Below are 27012 nucleotides of genomic sequence, written 5' to 3'. Positions count from 1 at the left end.
GGGTTTCATTTCCCTTATCCATTGTTTTATAAACGAATCAACGATGTTTTGATTTTACGATTCGCGGCGATGTTTCGGTTGAACACAAGAACGAGGGAAAGTTTTTTTTTCTTCCACAATCGGAAGATAATATGAAACTGGAAGAAGAAGAGTTGAAATGAATAGAATTTGTTTTGATTTGGTTTTTATACAGTTTTACCAGAAGGGCATTTATGTAACTTCAATATCATATAGGGTACCCCTTAACTAGAGTCTTTGGCTGGGTATAAATTGATGGCCACTAAATCCTTTCTGGTGGCCCCTAAAAACGCGAGGTTAAATATCCCTTGATAGATGGTCTCAGTTTTTTTTTTCTTTTTCTTCACAACTTTTCTGCTCAGATCGGAGATTCTCTCAAAAACGGACCAAAACCTAAAACGAAAAAATCAAAAAAAAAAACCTGAAACTGAAAAAAATTAACTGGACAATAATTAGTAATCAATCAAACCAAACTAAACATGGATGTAGAAGATGATGAATATGAAATTGTTCCTGCTCCTGTTCCCATGGAAGAAGATGAAGAGAAACAAGAAATAAATCAAGAAGATGTATGGCCTGTGATCAACGCCTACTTCGAAGAGATGGGGTTAGTAAGACAACAACTAGACTCCTTCGACGAATTCATCCAAACAACGATGCAAGAAATTGTATCAGAGACTCCAGATATTGAAATTCGTTCTGAATCTAAACACAACCCTACAACAACAGCAATCTGAATTTGTTGAGACAGTTTACAAAATTAAGTTCGGTCAGATATATGTGAGTAAACCTATTATGACTAAAGCTGATGGAAAAACAACAACATTGTTTCCAAGAGCTGCACGCTTGAGGAATTTAACCTATTCGCTTCCTCTTTATGTGGATGTCACCAAAGAGATTGTACAGAGAGGACATGCTTGTGAAGAAGTTACTGGAACAGAAGAGTTGTCGAAGGTATTCATTGGGAAGGTACCGATTATGCTGCGGTCCAAGTATTGTAGGTTGTATGGGAATTCGGAGAAAGATTTGGTGGAATTGGGTGAATGTCCTTATGATCAAGGTGTATATTTCATAATCAATGGGAGTGAGAAGGTTTTAATTGCTCAGGAGAAGATGAGTACTAATCATGTCTATGTATTCAAGAGGAAGCAGCCTAACAAATTTGCTTATGTTGCTGAAGTGCGCTCGATGGCGGAGTCACATAGTAGACCACCAAGCAGTATGTTTGTGGGGATGGTTTCTCGGGGAAAGGCGAAAGGGAGTTCTCCTGGACAGTGTACTCGAGCTACGCTTCCTTATATACGCGCAGATATACCGATAATTGTTGTGTTCAGGGCATTAGGATTTGTTGCTGATAAAGATATACTGGAGCACATATGCTATGACTTTCAAGATAGCGAGATGGTGGATCTACTTCGGCCGTCTTTGGAAGAAGCATTTGTGTTTCAAAACCAAGAGGTTGCGCTAGATTACATTGGTAAAAGAGGATCCACTGTTGGTGCAACAAGAGCAAAGAGGATCCAGTATACAAAGGAGATACTCCAGAAGGAAATGCTTCCTCATGTTGGTACTGGAGAGTATTGTGAAACCAGGAAAGCATACTATTTTGGGTAATATCATTCACCAGCTTTTGCTTTGTGCACTTGGACGAAGGCCTGAGGATGATCGGGATCATTATGGAAACAAGAGGCTGGACCTTGCTGGTCCTTTGCTTGGAGGCCTGTTCCGAAGTCTGTTCAGGAAGTTGACAAGGGATGTCAGGGGATATGCTCAGAGGTGTGTTGATAATGGCAAAGATTGTAATTTGCATTTTGGGATAAGAGCTAGTACAATTACCAATGGTCTGAAATACTCACTTGGTACTGGAAACTGGGGGCAAACAAATGCAGCTGGTACAAGAGCTGGTGTTTCACAGGTGCTCAATCGCTTAACATATGCATCAACTCTGTCACACCTGCGGAGGTTAAATTCACCGATAGGGCGTGAAGGGAAATTGGCAAAACCAAGGCAGCTGCATAATTCACAATGGGGAATAATGTGTCCAGCAGAGACACCAGAAGGACAGGCCTGCGGACCGGTAAATAATCTCGCGCTTATGGCTTACATAACAGTAGGATCCTTAGCAATCCCAATACTGGAAACTTTGGACGAGTGGGGTGTGGAAAATTTTGGGGAAATTTCTCCTGCAGTCATTCACCAATCTACCAAGATCTTTGTTAATGGCTGCTGGGTTGGAATTCATCGTAATCCCGAGCTTTTGGTAACTACTCTACGGCAGTTGAGAAGACGGATTGACGTCAACACGGAAGTTGGAGTCATCCGGGATGCTTGTTTGAATGAAGTGCGGCTGTATACTGATTATGGACGCTGCAGTCGCCCACTGTTTATTGTAGAGAATCAGAGACTTCTGATTAAGAAAAGAGATATTCAAGCATTGCAGCAAAGGGAGTTTCCTGAGGAGATTGGCCGGCATGATCTTATCGAGAAAGGATACATAGAATATGTCGATACAGAGGAAGAAGAAACTACTATGATTTCCATGACAATAGATGATCTTGTATCTGCAAGACTCAATCCAAAGGAGGCGTATTCTAATACTTACACTCATTGTGAGATTCATCCATCGCTGATACTAGGTGTTTGTGCTTCTATTATCCTATTCCCAGACCACAACCAGTCTCCACGTAACACATACCAATCAGCCATGGGCAAGCAAGCAATGGGAATATATGTGACCAACTATCAATTACGGATGGATACCTTGGCCTATGTTCTCTACTATCCACAGAAGCCCCTTGTCACTACTCGTGCTATGGAACACTTGCACTTCAGGCAGCTCCCAGCTGGCATTAACGCCATTGTTGCAATTGCCTGTTATTCTGGGTATAATCAAGAAGATTCTGTTATCATGAACCAATCATCAATTGACCGTGGTTTCTTCCTTTCGTTGTTCTTCCGTTCATACAGAGACGAGGAAAAAAAGGTGGGAACTCTTATTAAAGAGGATTTTGGGCGGCCAAGCAGGGAGAATACTACGGGAATGAGACATGGATCATATGATAAATTGGATGATGATGGTCTTGCAGCTCCTGGTACAAGAGTCTCAGGTGAAGATGCCATTATTGGAAAGACCAGTCCCGTTGCACAAGATGATGCTGAACAAGGAATGACATCTCGGCTCACACGCCGTGACCACAGTACCATCATGAGGCAGAGTGAAAGTGGGATGGTGGATCAGGTCATGTTGACAACTAATGCTAATGGTTTGAGATTTGTGAAAGTAAGGATGAGATCTGTTCGCATACCTCAAATTGGAGACAAGTTCAGCAGTAGGCATGGTCAGAAAGGAACTATTGGCATGACATACACACAAGAAGATATGCCATGGACAGTTGAAGGCATCACCCCAGACATTATAGTGAACCCACATGCTATTCCTTCTCGGATGACAATTGGTCAGCTTATAGAATGTATCATGGGAAAAGTTGCAGCTCACGTGGGGAAGGAGGGAGATGCTACTCCCTTCACTGATGTAACAGTGGACAATATCAGCAAAGCCCTTCACAAATGTGGATATCAGATGCGAGGCTATGAGACTATGTACAATGGACACACTGGGAGGAAGCTAACTTCCATGATATTCTTGGGTCCGACTTACTACCAGAGGCTAAAACATATGGTGGATGATAAGATTCATTCTCGTGGCAGGGGCCCTGTCCAGATCCTCACGAGGCAGCCAGCTGAAGGTCGCTCACGTGATGGAGGTCTTCGATTTCGGGAGATGGAGCGAGATTGTATGATTGCACATGGTGCTGCGAACTTTCTGAAAGAACGTTTGATGGACCAGAGTGATGCATACAGGGTTCATGTCTGTGAGCACTGTGGATTGATAGCTATTGCAAATCTCAGAAAGGGTACCTTTGAGTGCAGAGGTTGCAAAAATAAGACTGACATTGTTCAGGTGCACATACCTTGTGCCTGTAAACTGCTCTTCCAAGAACTCATGTCCATGGCTATTGCTCCCAGAATGCTCACCTAGGAAGTGAAAAAGGCGAACGCTACAAAGAAGAAAGGAGCCTGAATAGATGGCTGCAGTGGCAGAGCTACATGAAATTTCCTTTACCCACCTTTTGATGAAGCACCCTCCTGTTTTCAGATGTCCCATATCTGATTTAAGTTTTACTACAGATTGATCTTGGAGAAATAAGTGATTTCATAACGATATGCTTATTAATAATTCAAAAACTGAGTTATATAAACTGCAAAACATAACCTGACACACAAACAGATAGCTGCTCATGTCAGATTTTCTTCTGTAGCTAATATTGAAGAGAACATCTCAATACTCTTCAAAAGCGATGTGATCAAAATATTCCCTTGAGAAATGGAACAAGTAAGGGTTTCGGATTTCGGTACCTCTAGCCGAGAAACGTGGAGGCTGGAGAGGAAAAAAAGAATGTTTATATGCCTAAATCCAACGACCGTAAAATTTTATCACAAGTAAATAAAAACGGACAGTCAGGATCTCTTCTGAATTTATTGTTACTTTTTACCATGAAATTTTCCTTTTTTTTCCAATTTTTGTGCCCCCATCATGTCACCATATTTTGCTTTGCTTTAAATTTAAGCATCCGAGGGAGTCCGGGACACCGTCCATAATCGCAAAGATACTCTCCTTCGTTTGAAAACTCAAACTAAAAAGGCCAAAAGGGCGAGTCAAATACGTTGGTTGCCGAAATCGATAGTCTTCTCCCACAACATCAATTCCAATCCCAAGACCGACCAAAAATTAAAGAAAGTGGAGGAGACCAGTTGACTTAGTCGTCAATCCAAAGCAATGAACTGACCATTCCTTTCTTATTTACTGGGCCCTCCTATCCATTGTCGGCCAACCCACCAATCCAGCCTGTTCGTATCATTGCTCCATTGTACTTTTCCAGCCATAGTCCCGCAGCCAGAACCCACCACGTGCCCAAATCCCCCGTACTCATCCACAGTAACCACATTCTATCCCGCGGGACCCGCTTCGCAATCATCCACGCGTCTTGTTCACAATACGAGACAGCATATTAACGAATAATGATTTCGCAGTGAAAGTGAAATGGAAATCATCCACGCGTCTTACCTGGCAATAATTTGTTCTATCTCTCCTTTATACCAGTCTTCCCGGTTTTTTCGATCACAGAAAAACAAACCCTAAGAGAAAGAAAAAGAAAACCAGGTAATCAAATCCATTTCTTCTCTCGTCTTTTTGAAGAATTTTTATTTTTTATAATTAATTTTCAAGTATATTCTTTGATCGTGTTCGATTTAAAATAAACAAATCCTACATATATTTATTCGATCTAGGGTTTACATTTTCATAGCTCAGAATTTTTTTTCTCTCTTCTTGAAATTTTTTTGATTAAAAATGGAAGAAGAAGTTCAAAAGCATGGTTTATTGGTGAGAATTATCGCTTAATTTGTAGTATTTTTTTTGTTCTGTTGGTGTGGTTAATTAATATTTAGAAACTGTACTTTTCGGGGTTATCTCTTAATTAATTATTATGATTATTAAGGTTTTGATTTCATGTAATTATTATAGGGAGATTTGTTGATGGATTTGGTAGGTTATGAGATTCTATTATTGAGCTGCATTTATTACACTCACGGGAAAGTGTTTTTATAAATTTGATTAAATTTGACATGTGGGTTGGGCTGTTGATGTTATACATAAAGGGAAATGAATTCACACACGAGAAAGTTAAAAAATCTTTTAAATAAGTGTGGGATTTGGTTATTGTTGAGAGATTTGACATGTGGGTTGTTGTTTGATTTGATGTTATTATCGACAGGGAAATGCGAATTCACCTGGTTTTCATTCAATAAAGAAAAGAGAAAAGATGCGTCGTTGGTTGTGTTGTAATTGTCAAGTTGAAGAATCACACAATCCACATGAAGATGAACCATTGAAAAACAGTGATGACCATAATGATGGTATGTATCTATCTATGGATATATCTTTATAATTGTTGTGTCAGATTACTGATTTTTATGGCAGAAACCTAATTTTGTCGTATTTTTATGGACAAATTATCTGATAATTACCTGCTTATTTTATTCATTTGATAATGGATTTCATGTGATTCATTATCAGATGCAAGATAGCTGACTTCAATGCCCAAATGAATGTTTTAACAACCCTTCTATCTGAATGAGATTGCCTTTTTCTTTTCTTTTCTCCAAAAGATTACTGAATGCATTCAAGTGGTTATCTGAAGTCTGGAGTATGTTTGTAGGATTGTGATATTATTAAAGTATTCTCAAACTTGTGTATTTGGATGTTTCAGCGTACACAAGGAACAAGAATAATACAGCTAATACCGAAGTAAAAGCACCACCACCTATTGAAGTGCCTGCTTTGCCTTTAGATGAGCTAAAAGAAAAGACCGACAATTTTGGGTCCAAGTCTTTGATTGGTGAGGGTTCATATGGGAGAGTATATTATGCAACCTTGGACAGTGGAAGTGCTGTCGCTATAAAGAAGCTTGATGTTGCATCTGAACCCGAATCCAATGTTACGTTTCTGACACAGGTGTGTAGGCTAGTATGGCATGTAGTCTACAGCATGATTTCAACAGCTTCTTAAGCCTGTTTTATAGTGGCAAGAAAATAGGTTTTCCTTTTGCTGTTATTTGTTAGCATCAGTTCCATTCCAATGGTCTGATTGAATTGTTTTTTACTTTCAGGTGTCTATGGTTTCAAAACTTAAACATGAGAATTTGGTTGAGTTGCTTGGCTATTGTGTGGAAGGCAGTCTTCGTGTCTTAGCATATGAGTTTGCAACTATGGGATCTCTACACGACATTTTGCACGGTATGACACAAACAGGCTCTAGTGTGTTCCCATCACTCTATCAAACAGCTGTTGTTAACAGTGTTTAAAATATTTGTGATCTCCTAATTGTGGACACAGCTGTTATTAACAGTGTTTAGATGGAAGAATCATGAAGGGGATGTTTGTTACTGTTTTGCATTTCGCTTGATAGTTGTGACCTCCTCGTTGTTAACTTTTCTCTCCTCATTTTGATAACTAGTCTTCTTGGAATTCCTGGGATATGCAGGTAGAAAAGGAGTCCAAGGTGCACAACCAGGTCCTGTGCTTGACTGGATGCAGCGTGTGAGAATTGCTGTTGATGCAGCAAGCGGATTAGAGTTCTTACATGAGAAGCAACGACCTTCAATAATACATAGGGACATCAGATCAAGTAACGTTTTGCTATTTGAGGACTTCAAGGCCAAAATTGCAGACTTCAACCTTTCAAATCAGGCTCCTGACATGGCAGCTCGTCTGCATTCTACTCGTGTATTGGGAACATTCGGTTATCATGCACCAGAGTAAGGCTTCTGAAATCTTGGTCTTTCATCGTTAGTCTTTAAGTTGGTTTGCCATATACAATCTCGTGCATAGATAGAAAATTTAGTACAGTACTTATTATTATTTTTATTTTAGAGATGCAGCCTATGAATATATTCTTTGATAGTTTAATTTCTGTATAACTGTCTAGTTTTTCTTTTGTAGCATCAGTACCAATGTCCTAGATACTTTATTTGTATTTTTCCTTTCAGAATATATCTTTTCTATCCCAGCTAGAACAGTGCAAACTCGTTAGGTTCTTATGTAAGGTTTTTTTCATGTGTTAGAAGCTTGGTGCAGAATAGGAAAATAACTTCTCAGGGCCAACTTCATTTGTGGTTGCGTCTAATCATATTCTACTGTAACCGACATTGTTCTTGTTGTTTACTTTTTAGACATATAGTCTTTGGAATACCATCATACTACCAAATGCAAGTTCTTAATGCAGTATTTTTACTTCGGTATATTCTTTGTTTAGTGTTTTGCTGAGAAAGGTAACTGGAACTTTGAGAAGTTAAGAAATCAGTGGTAAGAAAAATTGAAATCCGTAAATTTGTAACTGCAGAAAAACCAAATCAGTGTTTACCAGTATTTACATATACACTGTGGACTGCGTTTGTTGAAATATCTTTGTCGTTGTTGATGACACTGTACATATAACCTGATGCAGGTATGCCATGACAGGTCAATTGACACAAAAGAGTGATGTATATAGTTTCGGTGTTGTTCTCTTGGAGCTTCTTACTGGCAGAAAACCTGTGGATCATACTATGCCTCGTGGGCAACAGAGTCTTGTCACCTGGGTAAGCTTTTTTCTTTCCCTTTTCCTTTTCTTCCTAGTTTTTTTATTCCCTTTTTGTTTGATCCAGTTTAAAGCCCCGCTTATGGTCCCATACCAGTTAGTACTAGTTGGTTCTGATATATCCCAAGTTTGTCGTCTTGAATGCGCACTCAAAGTAACCCACAGCAGTCTGGCTTATCCATATGGTGAGCTTGATAGTTTCATTAGGGTTCTGACTTCTGTGAATGGTGGATAACGATGACTTATGTGCAGTGATTTTGCATGTGTTTTATATTGATAAACTACGGTCTTGCTGCACTTGTGTCGTCCTGATCATTCTCTGCTGAGTGTAAATGGCTCGCTAGAAGAACTAAATAATTACTAATTCAGTATACCTATTTGAGATTGTTTTGGTGTTATCAAACCTCAAGATTGGGATCTCGGGTAGCTAGGTTTCTGCAAATATGATTTCGACCAGGACAGGAATAAAAAAAGTACCATCAAGTTAAATCTCAAAATTGATTTCCATTGAGAAGTTATTTTCCTACTACTACTAGCAATGATCTCATCAAGGATGGAATCTCCAGGGATGAGCACATAATATCTAATATAGTGGAGTGGGAAGTTTCATTGTTTCTTAAAACTTATCAATTCGGAAAGTATGAAGCTGGAAGATGTAGAGCACGAACTGACAGAGAAAGTCCTAAATAATCTTATGGTTATTTTTTGCACATGATTTGAACTAGTGCCAATTCCATCAGTTTTAACGTTGTTTTCTTTTGTTTGGTTTTTGAGTATAGGCCACACCAAGGCTAAGCGAGGACAAGGTTAAACAGTGTGTTGATCCAAAGCTAAAGGGAGAATATCCCCCTAAAGGAGTTGCCAAGGTTTCTCTCTCTCTCTTTGATTAGTTAAATATTCTGACCATGTTGCTTTCATATTTATGTAATGGATTTCCTGTATGGTCTCTTCTACACTATTCTGTATCTCTAGGTGTGGGGTTTCACATAATGTAGGGCTCGTGTTTATTGGAGGATACCCTCCTATTTAGATGTTATTTTGCATAATACTTACTACCTACAGAAAAAATATGCACAATATACTTGTACACTACCTTGACTCGTTGGGATGATGGTTGGGTATTTTCTTGTTCAACTACTAACTCCAGAATCAGGCGTCCATCATGGGAACACTTGTAACTATTTATCCAGTTGCCTTACAACAATTGTTTTTCCCGAACACCATAAAATATGAAATATTTACTTCTGTGCATGTTAATTTTGGATGTGATGTAAAATTGTGTATACACCATTTTTAATAAGCTTAAGCCTGGGATTGATATTTGATGAACCTTATATATGCTCTTCGTTACATAAGGAATGTCTAGTTTGATATTTGTATTCCAGGTTTAATTTTCCATTTCGTGAAAAACAACCAAATGCTGAATTTTGAATGTTTGTGCTGTAATAATAAGTAGATTGTGCGGCCTGATGGTCTCAAAAGCTAACATGTAGTGAACAGAATCCTGGACTAACATAGTGTTGATATTTTGTAATTACAGATGGCTGCTGTGGCGGCTTTGTGTGTACAATATGAATCAGAGTTCCGTCCCAACATGAGTATTGTTGTCAAGGCACTCAAACCACTTCTCACGCAGAAGCCTCCAGTCCCAGCTCCGGAGATTTAAACAAGGGTTTTGCAGTGAGAATTTTTATTTCACTTTGCCTCTAGGAGGGATCAGTCTGCATATTGTGCATTTTGGTTTGAATTTATTTCTCGGCAGATTGCTCCAGGTCTGGGTTGATTTCATATATATAGACTTTCTGTGTTTTGTTCGAGATTTCAATGTTTAAGATCAATGAATGAAGGGCTCAGATTGGAATCAGATTCTTGTGGATGAATCATCCCGTTGCATGACCACTTTGGTGGTTGTGCTGTCTGTGCCTTATCTTCTTTACACCCAAAAGTCAGTTATGGTATTTATATTGGGTTCTTCTATTTAACGTTCTGATGGAAAAAATCGTTTGCTCAATCCATGTAATTGTAATATTGAGTTATTTTTGTTGCTTTCTTTCTTGCCCTCAAGTAGATTGTTTTGTTCATTTTGGAATGGTGTACCCGAATTTATGAGCATTGAGTGTCGGTGTATCCTAAATCCAGAGTCTTGCGTTCAGAACCAGAACTAAAGCTAGACTAGCTTGAAGCTGATCAAAGTTAGGGTTGGATTCAGTAGTCTCGCCTCTCTTTTTTAGCATAGAAATGTGAATACAGGGATTAGAAAATTAACCTTCTATTTTGTCCACTGTGCCTCAGTTTAACACAATTTTTTGTTGTTGTTGAATGTGTACTAGACAAATTCCAAGGATGAGACAAAAAGATCATCTGGCTCCATCAAATATATACCAAAATAAGGGGCAAACTGTATTACAAACACAATCAAAAGACACTTTAATGTTGATGAACACCAAATCCTCCACAAACAGACGATTTGCTAATAACGATATAGAGCAAAATAAAGAACCATACCAACTATGAGAACACAACTTACAGAGCTGAATTCCATAACCTTGTGATGAGATGTACTAACGATAGTAACGAACCGCGTTAAGCAGTTGTTCATATATCGACAGCCATCGATAGTAGTAGCTATTAACAGAGTGCTACTTTATTTTTGTCTATATGGATAGATTTATATTCCCCTTCATATAAACCACTCCTCATATATTTTGATCAATCTATATATACAGTGATATATAAGATACTAGTGTCATTCTTAATCTTCTTGGTAAGATGTTAAGATATCTTACTTTGTTTCATGCTCTTCTTCTGCCTCCGGAGCCACTCTCCCTCTGGCAGTTGAAGTATACAGCAGCAACAGGCAGGCCGAGATTGTGAATTTCAGCAAAATCTCGCGTGTTGAAATTTTGACGCCAGCCTGGTGCATATACAGTTTGACGACCAAGTTGACGGAATAATACGTAAACAAATCGGTGAATCCCCGCAGTTGGTCTAGGTGCTTCGTATGTCACGATTTCTTGTCCTATAAAAGAATATGCACAACGCTGTCAGATTTAGATGAGAACACAACGGTAAGAGTCATAAGACCATAATAGATGAACTAGGGATAATTGAACACCTAAATATTGCAGGGGAGTCGATTGTCCCCACTTGTCTAAGGACTAGGTGTGTCTCCGGCTGGAGGTAACTTATGCCCAAATACGACAATTTGGGTATCCCCCTACTCCATTTAAAGCCAGCAAGGGCAGTAAAAATGACTAGGTGATGGAAATGAATCCAAGGACTAAATCACATCAAATCTATATATCATGATGATGATGAATCGGATCAATATGTCGTACGGGTACACTTAATTTGAAACACGCAACCAGACTGAAACCTTGTAGTCTGTCTGTCTGTCTGTCTGTTGGAATATTGTATAGTACTCACTGAAATCTGTGTGAGCACACTGAAACCGGAAAACGGACCTACTACTCAGCTAAAGTGGACTCCTTCATGGGGGATTTTGCTTGGGATAAAATCTCCGGTCAATCTAGCATCAGCGGGTTGGAGTTGGAATTTAATAGCTTCTGTTGCAAGTTGCGACTTTGTTGATTCTTCCTACTAAAAGTATATTCGATAGATTGATTCATCAAAGTTTGAGGAGGCAGAGTTGAGGACCATATATATCACTTTTCTCATGTAAAAACAAAAGAAAACAAAGCACTTTTTTCTTTTTCCTATCTTCTTAAAACATTGAATGTGCTTGTAATTCTATTGTGGCATTCGTATTACATGAACTCGGATTGGGCCGGAGTCTTAATCTACAAATGTAGTTTTCTTTCTTTTTAACACATCTGTCTTTTCATTATAGAAGAAAAAAAGTGTATTGAAGTATCAGTTTGTTCCTACCAACATGATGAAAATGACTTAGAGCAAGTTTTAATGGTGGAAATTTTTTATCTTCCAACTACCATGACACCTCAGTCTTTGGAATTGATCATAGAAGAATAATGTTAGAAGGTAAAATGGATTCCAAAGCACCCATTCCAAATTGAATTCAATGTTGGCCCATAGTCAGAACGGACAATGAGACTTCGGAACAAAAATCAACCACAAGATTGAGTGCAATTCAGAACGACGCTGTAAACAATCCAGAGGGCTTTAGTTTGGATACCAAACTAGTATCTTTTAATGAAACCTTAGAACTGTCTTGGAAAAAGTGCGAATGACCCCAACTTGGAAACAATTAGACTTGGCGTTCTACACTTTTTTCAAGCTTGGATTAATTTGGATAAACATGATGAATAACTGTATAAATATACTATTTGATATATTTTTTTAACCACTAAGTTTCTAAAAAAACAACACCGAATAAGTGGGGGAGCACGAAATGAAGGGAAAAGGAGGTTAAAGAAAACATCATGCATAGAGGTAAAATAATGAAAATAAAATTGTTTATAAGATATTTTAGTAAAATTATATACAAACAAATAAACTTTAAAAATCAATTAGCAAGTGAAATTATCTGGCTCTGTTCCCAACCTTGATCCAGACAACTTACTGCACTGAATTCAACTCTGAGAATTAAGGTTGTGTTTAATTGCAGAGAAAAGCAACAATTTCAGAAAAATTATATTCCATGAAATTAAGTTTAAAACAGCTGTTAACGGTTTTTTTAGAGATTTTCTATGAGATTTCATGGAGACAAATTTGCTCAAACGACGGAAAACACGAAAGATCAATAATATCATGGAATTAAATCCTACTAAACACACAGGAATTTGTGCGACTTTTGTTGAAGGCTATTTCTTTTTCGGAAAAGACCAAAAGAGAAAGGGAAAGAGAAAAGTGAAAAGATAAAAAGAAAAAAGAAAGTGCAATTAGGTCACTGGTTGTGTGTTTATGCACTGCCAGCCTAGACAAATTTAAAAAGATACATCTCTTTTCCCTTTTGGAATATTGAAGAAGTTTAGATTGTAATGGATTTGTTTTGACATACCATATGTTGCTCCTGTTGTTCCTGGGATATCAGTAACCAACCTAAAATCCAAACAAATCATCATGAGACTCAAACAAAATGCCAAGTAAAAAACATAAGATGTGATTCTGCAAGTATCAGTGGAAACATTTTTTTTTTAATGTAAAATAAAAATAGATAAAATTTGAAAACTCAAGAAATCAAAAAAGAAAAAGAAAAAAACATCAGCAAGGGACTTTTGGTACTGGTATGATTCAAACTCGGGTATTTGAAATATGGATATACCGGCAAAAGGTGAAACAAGTTGTTTGATCACTGGCTCACTATTTGTAGTCAGTGTACTCATTAAAGTGATGCAACCTCAACTGCTCAAGAGACACGCACACCTCAACGATTTTTCAAGTTTGCTTGCTTAGGACATGACCAAGTAACTAGTACCACTGACTAGATAAGCTCTCTTTTCGAAACAATTATTTTCCCATTTTAAAGTCTACCATGGACACATGCATGGGATGAGACTATGGGAGATCATCAGTTGAACGTACCAGTGCAAATATTCTCTTAAATTTGGATCGCTAGGGCTAGGTGCATCAGGGTCTACCATTACCTGCAGTTAAAAGTACATATATTCATGTAGTTAGTGTTTGATCATACACCTCGTAAAACTAAAGACTAATTAATTCAACAAAAAGCAAAAGCAGAAACAGAAAGAAATCATGAGATTCAAACTAGAAAGCAGGTCTGTATATGTGCATGCATGGTTAATTTATGCACATATGTAACCACACAGTACTTGTTTACGATTCATGAAGCTCCAACATGAACAGAGAAAGAGATAGAGAGTAACACCATTATATATATAGAGTTACCAGAGTGTAAAAGGTCCTCATGTCATCACCCCCAATCTCAACTCTAGGTTGAGTAACAACAGCAGAAGGTTTAAATTCACAACCATTAGTGACGTCCTTTGAAGTATATGATATCCTAATCGATACTGATCTTTCAAAGGGGTCTAATACATCCCCTACTACCCTCCCTACTACCAATGGATCTCTTGGTACTCTTCGCATCAAGCTAGATAGCTAGAGATAACAAAGAGAGAGAGATCTAGCAGAATGAAGAAGGTACGTAATGAAATGAGTATTATCTAGCCAGTGTTTTTGCAAGTATATATTTATTGCAAAAGTGATGATGGTAGATCACTAAGTAGCCAAGTCTATATATAGGCAAGATACATTTGGAGGGTGGCTTAAAAAATTCTCAAATTTGCCATCTTACTTTCTTCAGTAATGAAAAATGTTCACATCCAATCTATCCACTTAATTTACTTTGTTGCATGATTATAAGAAACTCTAGGTCAGAAACTAATAGAAGCTTTTCATGTGGTGTATGTCTTCTTCCCGCTCTTACTCAGTGGTCCTTAGACTAACAGGAGCGTATATTCTGATTCAGCATTATATTTTGCTGCCTTGTGATTGGCTTCAGATCAAAATACATGTACTAGTGCATCCATGTGGAACCATAGATTTACAAATCCATCTCTCTCCTCTCCTTTTTCCACTTGGCGTAGAGTGATTCGACAACTACTCTTTATCCTAAGGACAAATAGATTCACCAAGTTGATAATATTTAACACATGGTACGTCATGGACTACATTTTTGCCTGCATCATCCTCTTCACTGTTATGATCACCTAACCCATGCAGAATTATATATGTGTCAGCAGCAGCGCACTAAAATGTATGCGTATGTGTAAAATACATACAAAATAAACCTGTGAATAGTTAACCCCAAAATTAACTGTGTATATCTTGCATAAGCGTATGGGTGACTTCGAAAATCTATAGCGCGATGTGAGAAAAATAATAAATGAAAGCTCTAAATATGGTAGCGGTAATGGACATGCTATACTGGTGATCTCTTTACCTACTAAGAAAATCATCAGCATGTGTTGAGAATTCTTGTCTATCCACAGCTAATTCCCACTGCGTCTTTTCATGTTAATCCAAACGTCATTTCTAAGAATCAAAGAAGAGAAGTAGAAAACATTTTCCACACTACTATTAGTCACATCTCTCTCTCTCTCTCTGGATAGCAATCAAAAACATTTTCCACACTACTATTAGTCGCATCTCTCTCTCTGTATAGCAACCAAAACCTTATGATGGCAGACATTTATGCGGTCAAATTGTTCCTTGTGCTACTATAAACAGACCAACATTGACATCTAATTCATCTAAGCAAATATTGAAAATTTGAGCTCTAGATATATTCACACCTTCTCATACTCCCGGCTGCAACAAACTTACCGTTTAAAATTCAAGAAATAGAGCCCATAGTATCAAACCAAACTAACATTTGGCCCACAAATGATAAAGAAAGAACTATTTTTTTTTTTGGGACCATGGTTTTTTCTGAGGGGACCATGATTTCAATTTTAGGAGGACATTTAGAAGTAAAGTGAAGTCACCCCTTGTCCATATATTTTGGTTAGTGACCAAAATGCCCTTATATTATATTATTTTTATTTATAAAAAGGTGTTGGAGCCCAGCTTGTTGCTAGGTTACCAACCAAAAGCTTTGTATAATGATTAATTTATAAAAATTTAATATTTATATTATCGATAATATAATATCTCATTAGAAAAAAAAAAAAAAATTATTTCCTTTTTCAATTTTTTCTTCAAAATTTTAAATTTTTTAAACTTTGGTTTAAATTTTTTTTTTCTTGTTTTTTAATTAGCTTTGGTTCTATAAGTACAAATTCACATGTATTTTTCTCGCAAACCCTTTAGTGATATGCAAATTCTAAGGTATTTTCCCACAAACCCATTGCTTTTAATTTGTTTTTGATTGAAAAAATTGATTAGAAATCATCAAATTAGGGTTGAAATGTTAGTTACAGAGTATTGTTCAGTTAGAAGTGGTTTAAAAAAACCCTAGTTTTCTAACCGGACTCCCTGAACATAGAACACCAAGAACACATCGGTTAGAGCGAAAAATTTCCTTGCAAACCGAATTCATAGTTCGGTGCGTTCGCAAAAGTTTTAGAAATTTTGTATTTAACCGAACTTTGAGATCGGTCTATTCGCAATTTTTTTAGAAAATTTTTACTTACCCGAACTCCTATATGAAAATACACTAAACAGGATTCGGTTATATTCATAAAAATGCAAACCGAACTTTCAATTCGATGGGTTCGCAAAAGTTTTAGAATTTTTTTACTTAACCGAACTCCTATCTAAAAAAACTTTTTTTGATATTTTCTCTTAGCCGAACTTCAAGTTCGACTAGATTTATTATTTTTCCCCTAACCGAACCACATACAAAAAAAAAAAAAAAATTAAAAAAGATATTTAAAAAATTTGAAAAAAATAAATAAAATAAAAATAAATAAATATTTATTTAATTAATAAAAGGGTAACTTAGTCATCTCAACCTTTTAGGTCACCCCTTATACCATAGGGAAGGTGGCCTAATCAAGTCATGGTCCCCTCAAAAAAGTCATGGTCCCCAAAAATCGTTCATAGAGTATCCGACTCTTATAACATATTGCCAAGTCAGTGAACCCTTTGGCATGGTCTCTTGCCAAAACAAAATCTTGTAGCGCGAGAATTTAGGGATGAGCAAACCCATCTAACCCAACCCGATCTGACCCAATTTTATTGGGCTGGACACCTGATTCGTTCGGAGATGAATTAGACGCGGACATATTCCTAAAAATCCGTTTGGTTTCGGGTTACATACGAGTGACATCTTATAAACTCATTGGATTCCCATACTCGTTACCCTTTGTTGAAAATGCGGGGTATAACAACCACACCAATATTTCGTTCGGAAATATGTATGGACTAAACTCTAATATAATTCAGAGAACACCAACTTAAAAGTGAGACTCAATCAAGAAAGATATCAAAGAGCTTTATCTCTTTCTCAATACAATCAGTAAATCAACTAGATAGAAATAGACTGATTGATATAAGAATAACTCGGATAGTACCAAAGACCAATGGGAGAGTGTCAATCAAGTTCTATCCAACAATCAGGGTCGGATTTATCAACTGATTGGACTACGCACAACCTGTGATATTTCAATTATATAAACAAATATAACGCGGAAAAGAAATAACAGAGACACCAAAAATTTTGTTCACAAGGAAACCGCAAATGCAGAAAAACCTCGCGACCTAGTCCAGATTTGAACACCACACTGTATTAAGCTTCTACAGACTCGATCCTACTACAAGTTAACTTCAGACCGGAATGTAGTTGATCCCTAACCAAGTCTCACACCGATTAAGGTACAGTCGCGTTCCTTATGCCTCTTGAATCCCAGCAAGACTCTGCTCACTTGATTCCCTTAGCTGATCTCACCCAAAACTAAGAGTTTCTACGACCCAAATTCGAAGACTTATAAAAAAAATATGTCTCATACAGATATGTCTATCCTTTATTTATTTTTTTCCGTATTTTGATACAAAGATCAAGGTGAACATGAACCAACTAATAATCCGGTTTTGTACTCTCGAAGAGCATCCTAGAAATATCAGTCACCTCAAAATAACCTAACTGATTAACAGAAGAAGTTTCTGCGGAATCACAAGATTCGAGACGAAGAACTGTTGTGATTACTTTTTATATCTTACCTATCAGAGATAATTCTCGATTAAATCTAAGAGAAGATAAAATTCAATATGATAGAACAAGTAAGATCAGAATATCCAACTACAAAGAAAATAGTTGGATCTGGCTTCACGAATCCCAAATGAAGTATTCAATTCGTTAATCTAATAATGGTGTTGGAAAAACCTAGGTTAAATGAGAATCAAATCTAGTTTACAACTAGGACATACGAGCGTGTCGGGATTAGGTTTCCCAGCTACTAGAGTTTTCCTTTATATAGTCTTTCAAAGCAGGGTTACTTACAATCAAGCTAAGAAAGCTTAGTAACAAAGCAATTGATTTTCACCTTTAGATGAACTCCTGATTTAAGATTCAAGCCAAGTATGCTTAGAAACTACGCAATCAATCTCCACCGTTAGATAGTATTAGCTTGATATACACAAATAAAATATACCTATATATATATATATATATATATATATATATATATATATGGATAAAACGTAAGCAAACATGTATACCTTGTTGGCTCAATAATAGTTAATCGAAGTTATCCATATTAATATTTACAGTTTAGGCATATTCATCTAACACTTCTAGATCAAATATGATGACCAATCAATCATGATAGATAATCAATTGAATCTAAAAGTGTTTCAAGAGAGTTGTTCAAATGTTCATCATCTCATAGAAACATATATGAATCATTTGAAACAAAATCGGTTTGGGTTCTAATTGTACAAAGTACTTATACAAGAACCAATTCATGAACATAATGCAACTGCTTGTAAAACTAGTTCACATAACTTAATCATTAAATTTCCAGGGATTTGAGTTCGCAAACGAACCTGTGTTCATGAGTATGAAAATCACACTTTACCGATTTTAGAACTTGGCCACTGTGTTCGCAAACTGAGTTTCCGGACTTTGGATTTGTTTATCCGTTCGCAAACATGGTACGCGAACAATAGTTCCGGACCTTTTCACAGGTAAACTCGTTCGCAAACAAGGTTTGTAAACAATAGTTCCGGACCTTAACTAGACTTCCACAGTGCACATACAAAGTATACATACTGTGATATATCCAGGCTTTGGTAGTCGTTCTAAACTCTCATTTAATCATTGAAACATTCTTAGAAGACAATAATGGTAATCTTACACATACCACTAGCTTCAAGCAATTTTAAAGTGATTAATTGATAGACACATTTTTGTGTCCGATTTGTCTCGATTCTATATATTGTTATGGCTCATTTTTGTACTTATTATGGTGTTTTATTTATTTGTAGGTATTTTTGGCTAATAAACACTTTTGAAAAAAATTGGCTCGAAAAGTTGTCGGAAAGCACCCGGAGGACATTTGCTATTCGGACTCTCACTTTGGATAAGGGGTAACCTAATTACTAAGGGGCATCCCATTTCCAGGCAGTAGCTAATCGCATCCCTACTCTGGATAAGGGGAAACCATCTTCAACATTAAAAAAAAGGATTTTGGCGGGAAAAAAGTGCAGTTAAAGAGCAGTTTTGGCAATCGTGATTTAAAGGAGTTTGAGGTCGATTAAACCTCTGATTTTCATAGGATAGACTCCTTATGGGTTTAGGAATCTGATATGTGTGTTTAAATCGATTAGAATGGGCTCAATCGACGGATTTTTCTCACAACAAGAAAATATGGAAAGTCACGTGTGTGACCCGTTTTAGGGAATTTTAGAGAGATTAAATCGCTGTAAACCTTCCCAAAGATTTGTATCTATCTAAGGAAGAGTTTAGAATAAAAAGGAAAGCTCAGAAATGCGTAGAAATCCTAAAACAAGAAATTGTCGCAACTTGGCCGTGAAGAGAAGGAAAGAGATTTTGGAAGATTTGGGAGAGATTTAATCGGTATTTTTGATATAAATAGACGTCTTGGGTCATATAGAAGAGGTGTCGAGAGTTTGGGAACCTAAGGAGAGCCAGAGAAGAAGAAATCAGAGCTTTACCAAACTCTGTTTCTGCTGCTGCTGCTGCTGCTGAAGAAGAAGAACGCGAAGAACATTGACGCTCGGTAGACAGTCGCAGAACAATGTCGTTGATTAAGAGCTGAAGAACATTAAGCTGTTCAGGGCAGTCATATTTTAGGGTCTTAAAATCAGCGACAAAGCAACAGTTTTTCTGTAACAGTTCCATTGTAACAGCTGTTTTGCAACACCAATACACTGTTGCAAACAGTCTGTGTTATTACTTTTCACTCTTTTAATCATCTTTTGAGCAACAAAAACACATTTTGAGATCATGATTAATATGAGGAGGTAAACCCCATTGCTAAGGCGATAGAGGAAGCTATTTTTCCAACAAAAAGTGGTATATTCTATTTTATCTTTTTATTTTCAATAATTATATGATTATTTGCCTTGAACTATTATTGAATATGATTTTTATTTGAGTGATTGTGATCTATTTTGATGGAGTATGCTTAGTTTTAAGACTTTTGATGCTTCATACTTGGTATTTACAATTATTACTTTTGAAAATCTACTTGTTGCAATATTTTAGAATCAAATTAAACAAGAAAATCTCATAAATATAAGTATTGGTTTAATCACTTTGAACTTGGAAAATAATGGAATCTTAGCCTCAGTGTTTCTTTTAGTATTGATATCATCTTTGATTGAGTTTGCTATAATTTTTAGTGAGTTTTCTATTTTAGTATTAGAATTTAAGTCTAATTAATATCCTTCACAAGTCTGAGAATCGAATCACTTTTACCACTATCTACAAATCACATCAATTTTTGGCGCCGCTGCCGGGGACTTGTTTTTAAGGTTTTAGATTTATTTTATTTTATTTTTTTATTTTTATTATTTTTGTCCTTTTTTATGTTTTTGGGTATTTATCTTGTGTCTACAGGTTCTGGATCATTGAGAAAATTGAGCCAAGGAGTTTGGTGATTTCATAAAGACTTGGAGCTAAAGATTAAAGCAAAAAGAATAGAAAAGAAAACAATTTTATTTTAGACAATTTTAGTTTAGGGTTTGTTTATTTTATTTAAAAAAAAATGTATTAGGGTTTATTATTTTTTTAATTTTTCTTTATTTTTTTGGACTTTTGGACTTTGGGACATTATTTTTTTTATTACCCTACGGAAGGGTACTTTAAACATAAACTGTTTGCAGAGAAGGAGGACAATTACGATATTGTCTCTGCACTTTGGGTTCGTACACTAGACATCGGAGTCAGTGGCCCGAGTCGACTACAACCGATTCATCCCCCGTCTGGAACGGGAGGTAAGATTCTAAACACTCGCGAATCCCCTGTCAGCGAGTTACTGGACTCCTTCGTATGCATATATGTTGAGGACTGAATACGGACATTTATTTTTCTAGTAAAGGGCAAGGCCTGGCCATACAAGATAAGGGTTCGGATTTCATCACCGTTCTCTTCTTGCCCGCTTTAGGAACACGTAACCTACGCGAACCTAAGCCTAAAATTTTGACTAGAACGAGACCGATAGGGTAACGAGCTTAACAGGAAAGTCATTCGAAAAATATTGGTTACTCTTTTAAGCATACTTCGAAGTTCTTGACGGTTTCTGTAAGTTGAATGCGTGACTGCGCCGCCTTGTAATACCGGTGAGGCCTTGGGTATCAAAGCTCCACCGAGCTTCCCTCGCCTCTATTCAACTTACGTTAACTCGGATTGATTCCAGAGGGGTTTGCTTAAATTGTAACGAATTCCCGTTCGAAGGATTAGAAGCTGGTCTAGAAACAATCTAAGTGGAGCCATCATGCTTTTTGTTTGCTAGAAATCAATAGGTTTGATTTGGTTGAGTCGGCCTTGATCTGTGTTTGCTTACCCTTCCAATTTAGAAAATTCTATTGTATGCCTGAACGTAAAAGAGACGCACTAGGTAGATTTGTTAAAGAGAAACCTAGTAGTTCGAAGCGTCTCGATTACCTTAATCTAGAAAGTCCGGCTTTTGAAGAGTCTGTTTTTGAACGTTCTTTGACTGAGGAGAGAATCCATGTTGCTCCGATAGCGCCAGAAATGGCAACTTTGAAAGCTTTGTTGAATCCAACTAGGACTACCCGTCCTTCGTGTATTAAGTTAGCTGAAACGGAGGCACCCTATGAACTGAAACCTGGGACCTTACAGATGCTCCCAATCTTTTTAGGGAAAGAAAATGAAAACCCTTATTACCATGTTAGGGATTTTGAGGAAATTTGTAGTACTCTAAGAATTAGAGGCTTAGATGATGATGCTTTGAAACTTAGGTTATTCCCATTTTCCCTGAAAGATAAGGCCAAGTCGTGGCTGTATAGTTTGGACTCCGAGTCAATTGAGACATATGAACAACTTACATCTGCCTTTTTCAATAAGTTTTTCCCTAGGCACAAAACATCGTCTATTAGGACGCAAATATGCACATTTTCACAACAAGAGGGAGAATCTTTATATAGGTATTTGGAAAGGTTCAATGATTTATTATCCCAGTGTCCTCATCATGGTTTAGAAAAGGTTAGGCTAGTTCAGATCCTTTATGAGGGTTTAGATTATTCCACAACGACCATGGTTGAGTCTCTATGCACTGGTGGATTTGAAAACCAAACTGTTGATGCGGCGATGGAATTTTTTAATGAAATCGCCGAAAAAACCCAGCAATGGGAAAATAGTAGGGCACCCCAGAAAACAATTCTTTTAAGTAGAGGAAACGTTAATAGGGTAGAAGGAGGCTATGAATCAGATGCCAAAATTGTTGCTATAGCAAAAAGGTTAGAAGCCTTAGAAGTGGGCCAGACTAGTGGTAGAGTGGAGCCTTTTTGGGAAGGCCAGAATATTGAAGAGCAGGCCAATGCTCTTTATAATAACACTAGATTTGATAACCGTCAAAAGATTGACCCATATTCAGAAACCTATAATCCTGGTTGGAGAAACCATCCGAACCTTTCGTGGTCTAAGGGCCAAAGTCAAGGTCAGTTTAGTAATTCTAATGCTCCCCCAGGTTTTGGCTATACTAAGAATCCTTCAGGACTAGCTCAGTTTCAGAATCAGTCAGATAAGAAAATCCTAAGTTTAGAGGAATCTCTCGCCTTGTTAACTCAGCAAACTGCAAAATTCCAGTTATCCGTAGAACAGAGTCTACAAGCTAGTAACAGGATAGGACAAGAAAATAGTCAGGCTATTTCCGAGTTAAAAACCCAGGTTGGTCTGATAAGTGATTCTTTGAGAGAAAAAGGTAAGTTTCCTAGTCAAACACAACCCAACCCTAGAGGAGTTCATGAATTAGGTGCAAAACCATCGAATCAATTGAATGCTGTTAGAACCCTTAGAAGTGGTAGAGTTGTAGACAATAAGGTAACCATGCCCGATAGTGAACATACTGTAGTTCACCCCTCAGGATCTCACCTCTCAGGACCAGTAGCTGAAGAGACTGATAAAGTTTCTGATGATGTGAATTCGGTTCCTGAAAGGTCTGATTTTAGGCCTAGAGCCCCATTTCCTCAGCTATTAGTACCAACAAAGAAGGAATCGAACTTTAATGACATAGTGGAGGTTTTTAAGCAAGTTACCATAAACCTTCCCTTATTAGATGCAATTAGGCAAATTCCTGCTTATGCCAAGTTCCTTAAGGATATGTGTACGCGAAAGCGAAAACTTAGCGTCCATAAGAAAGCCTTTTTAGCTAGTCACGTAAGTTCAATCATTCAGAACACCACAACTCCAAAGTACAAAGACCCAGGTTCTCCTACCATTGCTTGCACAATAGGTAACTTCCGGGTAGAAAAAGCTTTACTTGACTTAGGAGCCAGTGTGAACTTACTGCCATTCCATGTATACTTACAGCTAGGACTTGGTGAAATGAAACCTACTCAGATGACACTGCAGTTAGCTGATAGGTCTGTTAAAATCCCTCGAGGTGTTATCGAGGATGTTCTTATTGAGGTCGACAAGTTTATTTATCCAGTGGATTTCGTGGTCCTAGATACCCAACCTGTCCCTCCAGAGAACCAGATACCTGTGATTTTAGGTCGCCCATTTTTAGCTACGTCTAATGCGATCATTAACTGTCGAAATGGTGTGATGAGTTTATCTTTTGGTAATATGACTATGGAGATGAACATTTTTAATGTCAGTAAGCAACCTCATGAGCTAGATGACACATGTGTTGAGGAGGTGAACATGATAGAAGCCTTAGTTCAGGAGTCATTACCAAACATCTTGTCTGAAGACCCATTAGAAAGTTGTCTATCCCATTTTGGTTTAGATTTTGACGACGATAGCACTATTGAACAGGTGAATGCTCTATTAGATTCTACCCCTGTGTTAGACACTGATAGATGGAAAGCTAGGTTCGAACCGTTACCAGTTTCTGAGACTACCCTAATTCCTTCTTTAGAAGAGCCCCCAAAGTTGGACCTTAAACCACTACCCGATACTCTAAAGTATGTGTTTTTAGGCCCATCTGAGACTTTACCTGTGATTGTAGCTTCCAATTTGGATAGTGATCAGGAAAGTAGGCTAGTAAATGTACTTCAAGACAATAAGGAAGCTTTAGGGTGGACTATAGCAGACATTAAGGGTATAAGTCCTACTGTGTGTATGCATCAGATTCATTTAGAGGAAGACTCCAAACCTTCTAGGGAGATGCAACGTCGACTGAACCCTAACATGAAAGAGGTAGTTCGAAAAGAGGTGCTTAAGTTGTTAGATGCGGGTATTATTTACCCAATTTCAGACAGTAAGTGGGTCAGCCCTGTTCAGGTTGTCCCCAAGAAATCAGGTATCACTGTAGTCCAGAATGATAATGAATTAATCCCAACCCGAGTGACCACGGGATGGCGTGTGTGTATTGACTATAGGAAATTGAACAAGGTCACAAGGAAGGATCACTTTCCCCTTCCTTTTATCGACCAAATGCTAGAGCGATTAGCTGGACATAGTCACTATTGCTTCTTAGATGGCTACTCCGGTTATAATCAGATCGTTATTGCCCCAGAAGACCAAGAGAAAACCACTTTTACCTGTCCCTTTGGTACCTTTGCGTATAGACGCATGCCTTTCGGGCTATGTAATGCCCCTGCAACTTTTCAGCGTTGTATGATGAGCATATTTTCTGATATGGTAGAACGGTTCTTAGAGGTCTTTATGGATGATTTTTCAGTGTTTGGTTCATCTTTCGATGAGTGCTTGCATCATTTGACATTAGTGTTGACTAGGTGTAAGGAAAAAAATTTAGTGCTTAATTGGGAAAAATGCCATTTCATGGTTAAATCAGGAATTGTATTAGGGCACATCGTCTCTTCAAAGGGTATAGAGGTAGACAAAGCCAAAGTTGACCTTATTAAGACTTTACAGGTCCCAAAAACCGTAAAAGATATTAGGTCATTCCTAGGGCATGCAGGTTTTTACCGTCGATTCATTAAGGATTTTAGCTTGATTTCTAGACCTCTTTGCAATTTGCTTGCAAAAGATGTTAAGTTTGTCTTTGATGATGCTTGTTTAGAGGCTTTTGAGAAGCTTAAAACTTTACTCACTACTGCCCCGATAGTCCAGGCACCTAACTGGAACCTACCCTTTGAGATTATGTGTGATTCTTCAGATTATGCTATAGGCGTCGTTTTAGGACAACGAGAAAACAAATTACTTCATGTGATTTATTATGCTAGCAAAACTCTGAATGATGCCCAAATGAACTACACAACTACCGAGAAGGAACTTTTAGCCATCGTGTTTGCCTTGGATAAGTTTAGGTCCTACCTATTAGGTTCTAAGATCATAATCTATACAGATCATGCTGCTTTGAAATACCTTTTATCTAAGAAGGATACCAAACCTAGATTGATTAGATGGATCCTATTGTTACAGGAATTTTCCCCAGACATTAGAGAAAAAGGGTGCAGAAAATGTAGTAGCAGATCACTTGTCTAGGCTAGTTGTTAGTTCCCCTAGTGATTCCCTTCCTATAAGGGATAGCTTTCCTGATGAACAATTTTCTCTGTTTCCCAATCACCTTGGTATGCAAATATAGTGAATTATCTTGTTACTGGTCGAACCCCTCAACATTGGGGTAAGCAAGATCGTTCTAGGTTTTTAGCCGAGGTTAAGCATTTCTTTTGGGACGATCCTTATCTGTTTAAGTATTGTCCGGACCAGATTATTAGGAGATGTGTATCTGAGAGTGACCAGTCTAGTATTATCTCCTTTTGTCATGAACATGCATGTGGGGGTCATTTTAGTGCTAAGAAGAGCTGCTAAGATTTTGCAGTGTGGATTTTACTGGCCTTCGTTGTTTAAAGATTCCCATAGTCATTGTGTTTCTTGTGAGCGTTGCCAGAAGTTAGGAACATTTGGATTTCCCGTAAAATATGATGCCTTTGAACCCTATTTTAGTGATTGAGGTCTTTGATGTGTGGGGCATTGATTTTATGGGTCCATTTCCTATTTCGTTTGGTTATCTTTACATACTTGTCGCTGTAGACTATGTGTCTAAGTGGGTTGAGGCGGTTCCGTGTAGAACGAATGACCACAGGGTCGTAGTCCAGTTTTTGAAAGAGAATATACTTACACGTTTTGGTACGCCGCGAGCTATAATTAGTGATGGAGGTTCACACTTTTGTAATAGACCGTTTTCTTTTAATGAAACAATACGGTATTACCCATAAAGTAGCAACCCCATATCACCCTCAGACTAGTGGTCAGGTAGAGGTTTCCAATAGGGAAATTAAACGTATTCTAGAGAAAACAGTTAATCCAAATAGGAAAGACTGGTCGTCGAGGCTTACTGATGCCTTATGGGCTTACCGTACTGCGTTTAAGACACCCATTGGAATGTCACCTTATCGTTTAGTGTTTGGCAAGGCATGTCACCTGCCTGTTGAGTTAGAGCATCGAGCCTATTGGGCTATTAAGAACTTAAACTTTTCACTTGACAAGGCAGGAGCTCAAAGAAAGCTCCAGCTCAATGAGTTGGACGAGATTCGTAGAGATGCATACGATAGTGCTAAGGAGTATAAGAACAAAATGAAACTTGTGCATGATAGGAATATTTTACGAAAGTCATTTTCTCCAGGTCAAAAAGTTCTTCTGTATGACACTCGTTTGCATCTATTCCCCGGGAAGTTGCGCTCTCGGTGGACCGGTCCTTTTGTGGTCCGTACTGTTTTTCCTCATGGCGCTGTTGAGATTGAGACACCAGATGGTAGTAGTTCTTCGAAGGTTAACGGTCAGCGATTGAAGCCCT

The 27012-nt window shown here is 37.6% G+C and overlaps 2 protein-coding genes and 2 pseudogenes across 3 annotated transcripts; 2 read left to right on the top strand and 2 right to left on the bottom strand.

Moving 5' to 3' along the window:
- The first annotated feature begins 444 nt into the window (after positions 1-444).
- On the top strand, positions 445-4130 carry LOC113278362 (annotated as a pseudogene).
- Positions 4131-5125: 995 nt separating this feature from the next.
- On the top strand, positions 5126-10296 carry LOC113284053 (PTI1-like tyrosine-protein kinase 3). 2 transcript variants are annotated; one of them, XM_026533452.1, is made up of 8 exons: positions 5126-5239; positions 5853-5994; positions 6348-6592; positions 6747-6873; positions 7121-7394; positions 8084-8216; positions 8995-9081; positions 9756-10296. In XM_026533452.1, exons 2-8 carry the CDS (start codon positions 5901-5903, stop codon positions 9879-9881), a joined length of 1086 nt encoding a protein of 361 aa, XP_026389237.1. In that variant the 5' UTR covers positions 5126-5239; positions 5853-5900; the 3' UTR covers positions 9882-10296. The 2 variants fall into 2 exon arrangements, with proteins under 2 accessions (XP_026389237.1, XP_026389235.1); XM_026533450.1 differs by lacking the exon at positions 5126-5239 and adding an exon at positions 5320-5461.
- A 263-nt stretch (positions 10297-10559) lies between these two features.
- On the bottom strand, positions 10560-14490 carry LOC113284055 (protein HEADING DATE 3A-like). The gene is made up of 4 exons (XM_026533453.1): positions 14042-14490; positions 13718-13779; positions 13194-13234; positions 10560-11234 (listed from the first exon to the last, which is right to left on the bottom strand). The coding sequence occupies exons 1-4, from the start codon at positions 14240-14242 to the stop codon at positions 11008-11010; spliced, it is 531 nt and encodes a 176-aa protein (XP_026389238.1). The 5' UTR covers positions 14243-14490; the 3' UTR covers positions 10560-11007.
- A 7692-nt stretch (positions 14491-22182) lies between these two features.
- On the bottom strand, positions 22183-22282 carry LOC113284851 (annotated as a pseudogene).
- Positions 22283-27012: the final 4730 nt, after the last annotated feature.

The sequence above is a fragment of the Papaver somniferum genome, chromosome 5 (genome assembly GCF_003573695.1).
Source record: "Papaver somniferum cultivar HN1 chromosome 5, ASM357369v1, whole genome shotgun sequence".
Taxonomy (NCBI): domain Eukaryota; kingdom Viridiplantae; phylum Streptophyta; class Magnoliopsida; order Ranunculales; family Papaveraceae; genus Papaver; species Papaver somniferum.
This window is presented reverse-complemented; position numbering and strand designations above follow the sequence as displayed.

What these genes read in the sequence shown, in the direction of transcription:
- LOC113284053 (XM_026533450.1), top strand. Translation starts at nt 5,429, where the DNA reads ATGGAAGAAGAAGTTCAAAAGCATGGTTTATTG. An exon ending in TTCAAAAGCATGGTTTATTG is followed by an intron (nt 5,462 to 5,852) that starts GTGAGAATTATC and finishes TATTATCGACAG; the next exon opens with GGAAATGCGAATTCACCTGG. An exon ending in ATGTTACGTTTCTGACACAG is followed by an intron (nt 6,593 to 6,746) that starts GTGTGTAGGCTA and finishes TTTTACTTTCAG; the next exon opens with GTGTCTATGGTTTCAAAACT.
- LOC113284055 (XM_026533453.1), bottom strand. Translation starts at nt 14,242, where the DNA reads ATGCGAAGAGTACCAAGAGATCCATTGGTAGTAGGGAGGGTAGTAGGG. An exon ending in TTAAGAGAATATTTGCACTG is followed by an intron (nt 13,235 to 13,717) that starts GTACGTTCAACT and finishes TTTGGATTTTAG; the next exon opens with GTTGGTTACTGATATCCCAG. An exon ending in AACAACAGGAGCAACATATG is followed by an intron (nt 11,235 to 13,193) that starts GTATGTCAAAAC and finishes ATTCTTTTATAG; the next exon opens with GACAAGAAATCGTGACATAC.